General features: G+C 57.5%; 1 protein-coding gene across 6 annotated transcripts in view; it reads right to left on the reverse strand.

Moving 5' to 3' along the window:
- PRPF40B (pre-mRNA processing factor 40 homolog B) overlaps positions 1–7587 on the reverse strand; it is a 16639-nt gene extending 9052 nt beyond the window's left edge. For 4 of the 6 annotated variants that reach the window (XM_004711403.4, XM_045287260.1, XM_045287258.1 and 1 more), the window contains exons 1-13: positions 4622–4678; positions 3761–3904; positions 3416–3481; positions 2794–2821; positions 2541–2566; positions 2297–2407; positions 1920–2040; positions 1806–1830; positions 1483–1650; positions 1136–1265; positions 992–1056; positions 449–613; positions 258–366 (exon numbers count right to left, since the gene is read on the reverse strand). In XM_004711403.4, coding sequence (XP_004711460.1) covers positions 258–366; positions 449–613; positions 992–1056; positions 1136–1265; positions 1483–1650; positions 1806–1830; positions 1920–2040; positions 2297–2407; positions 2541–2566; positions 2794–2821; positions 3416–3481; positions 3761–3904; positions 4622–4639 — 1176 coding nt within the window. In that variant the 5' untranslated portion in view covers positions 4640–4678. Of the gene's footprint in view, positions 1–257; positions 367–448; positions 614–991; positions 1057–1135; positions 1266–1482; positions 1651–1805; positions 1831–1919; positions 2041–2296; positions 2408–2540; positions 2567–2793; positions 2822–3415; positions 3482–3760; positions 3905–4621; positions 4877–6108; positions 6244–6488 lie in introns of those variants that run through there. The other 2 variants (XM_045287259.1, XM_045287261.1) reach the window with 2 other exon arrangements.
- Between the last annotated feature and the right edge of the window lie 2113 nt (positions 7588–9700).

Genomic DNA, 9700 nt, shown 5'->3' on the forward strand with positions numbered 1-9700 from the left:
GCTGGGGGCGCTGGGCGGGAAAGGAGCTAAGGTAAACGGCACACTCCCGGGAGAGACCTGCGCTCCTGGCTTTCACAGCCCTAGCAGGAGGAGGGGACACAGGTGACAGCCCCACCCCACCTCGGGTGATGGGCAAATGCCACGCAGGCTCCCATGGACAGGAGCTGGAGATCCGGGGAGCGACTAACCGGGACCTAAAGCAAGCAAGGGCACCAGCGCAGATGGACGCTGGCGGCTTTGGCCCCGGCGGCCGTTACCTTCTCCTTCTTGGCCAGGAAGAAGAGGACATCATCATAAACCTCTTTCCGGTCCCTCTCAGGGACCACAGCCCAGACCTCCAGCTCCCCGAAGGTCTGTTCCGCCCGCCTGTGAAACACACGCGCTGTGAGTGGTCAGGAGGCGGGGCGCCAGCCAGGCCCCGCCCACAGAGCCCCCAACGCCCTCTGACCTGTAGCGTGTCGTGGAGGTCATCCGCTCATGCTGCTCCAGGAAATGCTGCAGCGTCTGTTTGGCCTCCTTGGCCCGCAGCCGGGCCTCCTCCTTCTCCTCTTTCTCCCGCTGAGCCTTGTAGGCATTGAATGCCTGCTTTTTCTCACTCAGTTTGGGCAAGGCACTGCAGAGCAAGGGGTGCGGCAGGGGCGGGACAGACAGAATCAGCCCACTGCGTGGGGCTGGGTCTCCATAGAGCTGAGGGAGGATCTATGCATGGGCAGGGTGGGGCTGCAGGGGCTGCGAGGGGACAGAGAGGCAGGACAGACCCCTGGGGTGTGAGTGAGGGTGTTGGATCAGTCAGGTCTGCCCTAGCAGCCCACTTGCCCCAATGAAATCCATTCCATTCCATTCATCAAGCATGTATTGAAGTCTCCTGTCAGAACCTCCCTCTCCCTTGTCTTCCTGGGGCACCCCCAGCCCAGCCTGGCCTTAGGCTCCCTACTCTGGCTGCCCACATGAAGAGAGCCAGACGGGTCTGGCTCCCTGTGCCCAGGCCTACCTGTAACGGGGGTCAGTGACCACCATCTTCATGGCCTGTTCCCACGAGGCGTTAGAGGGGACAGCCTGGAAGGGAGCAGGCAGTGGTCACGGCTCGCCCACTTCCGGTCCTCAGGCCTCCCCGGGAGCCCCACCCAGCCAGCACCTTGTCCCTCAGCAGCTCCTTGAATGCCTGCTTTGCCTTCTCCCGGTTGCTCCAACTGAGGCCAGACCTCTCTAGTTCTGGCTTCGATTCCTCCTCTTCCTGCTGTGGAGGCTGATGCTGTCCAGCAGAACTAGGGGGCAGAGGGGACTCAGCCACAGGGCCCCCTAGTTCCTAAAGCTTCCAGGGCCTTGCACTCTCAGCAGCACCATCCCCCTGGCTTCCCAGAGCTGCCTCGTCCACCCTCCAGCGGTCACACCAGACACCACAGCCCTCCCTCCTGAGCAGCCAGGCTCAGGGCTGGGGGCCTGAGGCCAGCACTTGGGATGCCGCCACAGGGCAGGCCTCACCTGCTGGGACTCTCCTCTGGGTGCTCCGTGGGCTGCACAGCTTCGGACACGTCACAGTCTTCACTCCCACCTGGCTCAGGTTCCATGAGGCCCACGGTCGTTGGGGTGGGGCCAGGAGGCACAGGTGGGGGATCAGGCTGGGGTTGGGGTGGCTGCGGCTGCTGCTTCCTACAGGGGAGCCGGTGGACAGTGCCCGGGAGTGGAGCAAAGACAAAGGGGTCAGAGGATGGGGCTCTCCACCCTGGGGAAGACTGGGGTCAAGGCAAACTGTTCCCCAGAGAAGCGGAGAGACGGTCACCCAGATGGACAGGTGGGCCACTCACCCTGCAGACTCCTGTTTGACTAAAGCTGCAATGGAAAAAAACAGCATGGTCAGTCCCCGGGGAGCTGGGGCCCCCGGAGCATCCCCAGGCCCTCATGCCCCCAGGTCCTCTCACCCTCCAGCTCGTCCAGGTCCTTGGGCCGGGTCCAGCGGGACTCTTTACTCTGGTTGTTGTAGTAGTACGGTTTGCCTGTGTCTGACTTATACTCTTTCCAGGGGCACTGGGAGAGCAGCAACTGCAGGAGGAGGGTCAGGGGATGTCAGTGGGCTGGGCAGGGCCAGCGGCCATGGGCAGGGAGCTATGGAGACCCAGTGGAACGGGGACAAGGGGGTCTTTAGCTGCACCTGGTCTGGCTCAATCTGCCGGAAGACAGGCTTCCTGAGACCCTAGGGCAACAGCTCACAGAGATTGGGGGATAGTCAGAGGTCTCAAGATCAGCGAGATCAGGGGCAGCCAAGGACATGGAAGGGTCAGGGCAGTCTGAGCAGGACCTCGGCCTTGGACTTGAGCACGCTGGGCTTCTCCCACACGGACTGCTTGTCATCAGCATTGTAGTAGTAGATGCGCCCATCAGGGGCCACATGCTCGCTCCACAGGGCCCTCTGGAAGGGCACAGAACCACGGTCAAGGTCCTTTTCCAAAGGCTCTCCTTCCCAGCCCTCAAGCATCATCACCAGCCGCCCTGCCCCCCTCTCGGCCTTTCACCCCAGTAACTGCTCAACTAGAAGCACTCACCAGGGGACCCGTCCCGGCCACAGCAGCTAGAGGAAAAAGCCAAAGGACACACACTAAGTCCTTTCTCCAGCTCCATCTCATCCCCGTAGTCCTCCCAGGTCCCTTCCCAGTAAACAGCCCCTGGCCCCATCAGCACCCCAGGCTCCCTGGCATCCCAGCAGGCATGGTCCAGGATGGGCTCCAGTCCTCGGTCCCCTCTCCCCTGAGCCCCCCAACCTCCGAGCCTGAGGGGAGCAGGCCCCAGAAGACTCACAGCTGGCGGTGTCCACACCTGGAGCCGTCTGCCGAAGAAAGAGGAGGGGGAAGGGTTGGGGCCAAGCCCAGTGGGCCCCAGGACCCAGGCCGTGGGGACAGAGAAGGTGGCCAGGCCAGGATCCATGTGTCCTGGCTCCCAGGGATCTCTGCTCCCTAACAGATGTCCTCTGCCCACCCCACCCTCGGACTCTGGGAGCCTAAGTGGCAGGCCCATGTCAAAGGACTGTAAAGTCGGCTCTGCCTTCCACGGCAGGCACTGCCGTCTATGCCCTCCCCAGTCTCTGCACTGAGCAACAGCCCAAGAAGGCACTGAGCACGCTTGGGGACCAGGTCTCCTCCGAGACCAAGAAGAAGCAAAGGACTAGGTCCCTACATTCAGAAAGAGCACCCCTAGGGGCAGATCGGGCATGTGTGGCAGGGCTGTGGCACAGATCAGGGCAATGAGAGACTTCTGGAAATGAGTGGGAAGGTAGTCAGGCCAAGTGCCCAGCTGGAGCACTTGGGGACCAGGGGCGGTCAGACAGGCAGAGGGACCAAATGGCAGCCATTTCCTCCCATACTCCAAGTCAGGCGCCCAGGCGGCAGGACAGGACCTGCTGCCGGATGGCCACTACGCTTACCGCGGCGGTGACGGGCACCGCGGACATCAGCATTCCTGGCATCATGGGAGGGACCATTCCTGGTATCTATGAATACAGAGAAGACAAACCTAGCTACTGAGGTCAGGGCAGGCGCAGGCTGGGCAGCGTTCCTGTCAGTCAGGGCGCCCAGGGGGCTCCTCAGAGATCGCTTTGGGGTCCTGACCCTCACTAAGGGATGCCCTCAGGCTCCAGCAGACACATGCACAAGGGCCTGGCCCAGAGTCCCCTGCCAGTTCCCCCGCCCCACCCCGGGGGTGGAGGCTCCATCCCACTCATCTCTACCCACCGATGTTGATAGGCCCTGGGGGGTGAGGGGAGGATTACCTGTGTGAGTGGTGGTGGTGCCCCCATTGGTGGAAGCATGGGAGGCATGATGCCAGGTGGCATGGGGGGAATGGCTGGTGGTCTCTGACTCATAGGGGGTAGCCCCATTGGAGGGAAGGGCGGGGGCACCCCTGGAGGGGGCATCTGGAAGCAAGGAAGGATAGAGACACTGAGCAAAGAAGACACTGCCTTGGACCCCTCTGAAAAATGCCCACCTGCCTCCCGTCCCCCGGCTCAGCGGTAGCTCAGTGGCTGTAGTCAGGACACTGCCTCCCTCCTCACCACCAAGACAGGCTAGATCTAAGAGGCTAGCACACAGCTTCTTGTGAGGTAAGGGGCGGGCGGAGGGACAAGGGCAGGGGAGCGGCCCCCAGACCGCAGCTAGCAGGCTCTGACTCTCCAGCAGCTGTCCCCACACTGGGCCTCTCAGATGAAGGGGCAGAAGGCAGGTATGCAAGGCCTCCCATGCCCGTTCCTCCAGCTGTGTGACCACCAATGCCTCCAGCTGGACTCGTGTGGCCCGATTAAGAGCATAGAGAAGGACCGGTGAAAAAGAAAGGCCACCTCCCCTGTCCCGTCCTAGCCTCACCGGGTCTGTTCCTGTCTACTTCTTCTACCCACCCCATGCGTCCCAAGGACAAAATGGCACAAGGTTTGGGGGGGAGGGGGGGTTGTGTCAAGGTTACAGACAGAAAACCTACCAGCTCTCCCCACTCAGACCCAGGGGCAACCTTCCCTCTTCCCGGGTGGCAGAGGAGTAGTTGGGGCGCCCCGGGCTGGCAGGGCAGCAGTGGCAAGGGGCTAGGGAGCTGGGGGGTTCAGGCTGGTAAAGCCAGGCCCAGGGAAAGACATGAAACTTACGAAGGGTGGTGGCATCATGGGGGGCCCCGGTGGGAAGGGGGCAGGCGCTGCTGGGGGCCGGGGACCAGAATCGGGAACCGACTGTTGAGGGAGAGAAAAGTCAAAGGACCCAGGACGGGCAGAGATGGACTGGTGCAGAAGGGGTGGGTGAGAAAGGGGCGCGGAGGGCAGAGGGAGGGCCACAGAGCCCCAAATCCTGGCCTTTTGGAGAGAAGCTCTCAGCCCTGGACAGGGCTGCTCCCTCCTCAGCCAGGCCAGAGTCAGCTGGAAGGCCCCTGCAAGGTGCACTTCTTTGGGCCAGATCTCTCTTTGAAGTCACCGAAAAGATGCTGGCCTATGTCTACTCTCTTGCCCCCAGGCAAGTCTGGGCTCCCTCACACCTCAAAAGAGGTCTCTCAAGTCTCTAGGGAGGGCATGGCCCCTTCTCTCAGCCCGCCCCCCCCTCCCCCCCGTAGAGATCAGATGCTTCCTTAACTCCCTGCTCCTCTTAACTGACCTCGCCCCGTCCCCATCACCCACCTCATCTCTCCAGCGCTGCTCCCCTTTCTCCCTGGCTTCCTCTTGCCCCACCCACCCTCAGTCCCATGGGTGCAGGCTGAAAAGAGCCTGGGTCTTTCTGTCCTCGGCTTGACATCTTGTCCTTTCTTCTCAGCTCAAATATGACCCACTCTAAAAGGACTTCTTGGTTCTGCACAACGTAGATCCTTCCTTTATTCCCTCTAGCTCGCCTTTTAATGTCTTCACGGGATGTACACAATCGGCCTGCGATTGTGTTTGCCTGGGTATGTGTACTGCCCCCCCACCACCACCACCACCGTTCCAGGAGGGCGAGGATCACCACATGACCTGCTGACAGCTGGATCCCTGGCATCTGACAGCAGGGCCTGGCACATTGACAGGCATCCAATAAATAATGAATGTACTAACAGATGAACCAGTCTTCTCTATAAAGAACCTTCCACTTCTAAGGATCCGCCCTGTCGCTACAGTCGGTCCCACCGGGGTGACAAGCTGGTGACCCCAGTGTTCGCTTCAGCATTATTCCTAATAGCGAAGGATAGGAATTGGCCCGAGTCACCACCAGTCAAGGAGCATTTGAGGCGGCTTCACCAGGTTCACCAAGACACGTGGCATGAAGAGACTGTGGAAACTCCCACATTTTTGAAGCCCCCTCACACACACAGGCATAACGCGGAACGTGTTGTAGTAATAACAAAGAATCGGGTGCACATCGTCTCCGATGGAAGCATCTTGAAGATACATTACCAAGTGAAAGAAAAAAAAAAAGAGCAAGGTGCCGCCCAGTCTGTGGACCTTCTCGCTCTAACCTCTCTATAACCTCCCACAGCCGGGTGACCCTCTCGGAGCCCTCTGAGCGCCGAGGTGCCAAATCTCAGAGAGGGCCCCCACAGACCAGTTTCCCCACGTGGGGCGAGAGACCTGTGAGTCACTCATCCACACCTCCCTCACCCTCATCAATTGCTTACTGAGCTCTGTTCTTTTCCTGTTGTCCAAGCCCCCACCATTTTTCATCTGCTCCAACTTGCAGCCATGATCAGTTCTTCAAGATGCACGCCAGACCATGTTACTCTCTGCTTTCCTCAGTGGCAACCCACTGGGCTCTGGGTAAAAAAAGAAGTCCGCCCCAGGTCTGGGAGGTTCTCTGGGGTCTGCTCCCCACCTGCCTCACCCACCCTGAGCCCCCTGCTCTGTGCTCTGGCCACATTGACCTTCTGTCAGTCACCCACGTCTACCCAGGCCGGTCTTCTCATCAACACCACACCCCTCCTCGACCTGCCTCTGAGCCGATCGTTTCCTCAGGGAAGCCTTTGCTAACCCACTGACCTCATCAGGGCCCCTTACTCACGCTGACTACACTCTTCTCGGTGGCACTGGAGAAAAGACGTGCTGGGAATGATAAAACCTGTATCGACTCCAAGATGCAGCCTTCCTTCAGCAACGTCCAAATGTGGATCTCCGAATCAATGAAACAGTGTCACCTCCACGAGACTGCAGCCCCTCTGAGAGAGGGCAGGGCCGCTGTCTGCCTTCACTCGCTCTCACCACCAAGACCCCCCCTTGTCTTTGTCTCACCTCTCCCTACTGGCACATAGAAAGTGCAGAGCACCAATGGTTGGCTGAATGGTCATGGCAGATCTGACCAAACCTGAGAGGCCAGTCTGGAAAGACCGGATGTCAGCCCTGGAGGGACCCACCAAGGTAAGCCCTCTTTACAGAAGAGAAAGCCAAGGGGGAAGGGGTGGGGCAGTCCAAGATCCTGCGGCTGGTTGGGGACCAAGCCAGGGCTGGTTCCAATTTGCCCACTAGCCCTACTCCCTTAAAAGCAGAGTCCCTGCCACAAGATGCAGGTCTGGTTTTTATTCTAGCTTAGGCCTGGCAGCCCATGTGGTGAAGTCAGCAAGATCCAACATTTTCTGGCTCCCCATGGCCTCTCTTACTGAACATCGCGTGTAGCAGTCAACGCCTTGCAGTGCAAGTTCACCCTATACTTCTCTTTACTCCTCCTGACTCAGTGGCTTCCCACCTCCTCTCTCCCCTGGAACTGTTTGATTACTCCCATGTGTTTCTTTTATTCCATTTTGTCTTTCTTCCAGACGAGCCTTGATTCACCTCCGTCAGGCTCTCTTATGACTATGCCCCCACACGTACACACACACTCCCACCCGGGTTCCCTCAGGATAAACGCTCAGCTGCTCTGCACAGGAACCACTCCGAAAGACATGCCCCATGTTTGCAGGGCGTTTCCGGCAGGTCGGCCCCTCTCCACTCGGGCAATCCACAGCAGGGATTGCTCCCGTCAGAGACTGCGTGCCCTCCTTTTCAACCTCCTCGGCTGTCTCATCAGAGCCCTGCACACAAAGTGCTGTGATACAATGCAGAATCCCCCCTAATGTTGTTAGATTTCTGCATACTGGATTATACTGGAAGAGACAAATGTGTGTGCAGGCCTATGCACCCATGCACATCATACATACATACATACATACATACATACATACATACATACATACATACATACATACGTATCAATTCTCTGGGGACAGGCTGAGAGGCAGCACCGAAGGTCTATGTGGCTGAGGAAAGGGATCAACTCCTGGCATGGGAGAGTCAACTTGTAGATACTATTAAATGAACCATATATGACCATCTCCAATGTGGGATGGAGACTGCTGGCCAGGATCCAGACACTGGCTTATTTTGGCCACTTCCCCGCAAAGGCTCGCGCTGTGGAGAAATGTAAATTACCACGGACTATCCAGAAGCTTCCCCTGTGCTATGTGTCTGCTGCTCTCTTCTCTGAAACACCCTGGCCCCTCGGTGCCGGTACAACTTCAAGCTATGATACCTATGGCTGGAAATCTGAGTCTCGAGAGGAAGAGATGGATAGAGGAAAGGGAACTAAACTAGCAGATCCTGTCTTTTCCTTGAGACAGAAACGCATGTGTGAACTAGGCAGACAACTGATTGATCATCCTGGGTTCACCTGGGCCAGTGGAAGCAGCGCCCCGTCGCCCAATCCTCCTACGCCCCATAAAGAGGCGATTAAATTCCTCTCCACATGTAAGGGGCATCCCAGAACGAAGGGTTCAGAAGAAAGAACAACAGGAGAAAAAGGAAAGAAGAAACAGAATGGAAAGAAAAAATAGCAGCTGGAAATTCCTGTGAACCAAGCACTTATTATGCGCCACAGACCTTGCCAAACACTCATTTATTCCTCAAAACCACCCAAGAGCTCAGTACTGTCCCCATTTTAAAGACAGAGAAACTGAGGCTCGGAGAGATTAAGGAATTTGCCCAAAATTCCAAGAGATTAAACAGTGGAGGGAGGTTAGGAAATCCACACCCTCTGGCCACAAAGCCTATGATTTCCCGAAGATGCCCCCCAGCAAGGGCTGTGGCACCACACACATTCCTTACACTCAGATTCATTCCATTTTCTTTCTGCCCTAATTCAGACAGCCAGGTGATCTTCCGGTTGACCGAGTGTCACTCATCCCCTGAAAGGACTTGTATGGGGACATGAAGGCTGAGAAACAGACATCATTTAAAAAAAAACCAAACCAAACCAAACCGGCATCATGAAGCCTGGGAGCTAGGTGGCTAGCCTGTGGTGTATCTACCTGCTGCCCCAACAGCTCAGCCCTTCTGTCCCTATGTCTAAGGCCTTCTGAGTTCCCACTCCCCTCGATCGGCCTCATTATTCCTTCTGCTCCCCAAGGTTAGCAGCTGCCTTACTAGAAAATATGGCCCTGTTGTCTCCTGCTACCTTCCCATCACCCTCAGTAGAACAGAATGTCACTTCTGGTCTTCATCATTGTTCCCTTAGCAATCAACCTCCTCTCCTCCTCCTCCACTCCCAGAGTTCTCCTTCCATCTTTCCAGCAAGAGGCCCAGGCAGACTTGGTGCACCCCACCCCATCTGCAAATCCCTGGGATTTTCTCCAGCCCCAGCTGAAGGCCTCACCCCCATCTCCATTGTCCCTTCCTTTACTTCCCCCATGTCCTAGAACCCCTATTCCTAACCAACTCCCTTAAGAGTCACTTCATTTTTTGAAGCGCTCTTTTGAGAGAGCATTCAGATTTCCTTTCCCAAAAAAATGTAATCGATGAGAAATCGAGGCCCAAAGAAAGGCAGGCAGTGACTGGCCCAAGGTCACACAGTTTGCTACAGTTTATTGATGGGGGCCTCTGCACTTCCATCTCTTTGACCACCAAGAACTGGGTGGGGGCAGGGGCCTCTTTCCTCAGTAGCCCCTTCCTCACCTCAGGAGACAATGTCTTGCAATGCAGGGAAATGGAAGAGGGGTCCCCAAGTGGTCTTAAGGGGCACTGGAGGGATTCCTGCGAGGGCAAGCCGGGGATCCGAGGGAGGGGCGTGCGGCACGCCAAATGTTCCACAAGGGAAAACTGTGGTCCCCTCCTCTCCCCTTGTCCCGAGATTCCCACAGCTCCCGCCCCCTCTCTCGCCCCCCACCTATCTTCCCCCCGCCCCGATCTTTTTCTACAAGCCCTTTTCTCTCTCCCCACCCGCCTCCTCCTCACTCAATCCCGCAACTC

Source organism: Echinops telfairi, unplaced genomic scaffold, assembly GCF_000313985.2.
Source record: "Echinops telfairi isolate 266 unplaced genomic scaffold, ASM31398v2 ScPeMD7_12;HRSCAF=54, whole genome shotgun sequence".
NCBI lineage: Eukaryota > Metazoa > Chordata > Mammalia > Afrosoricida > Tenrecidae > Echinops > Echinops telfairi.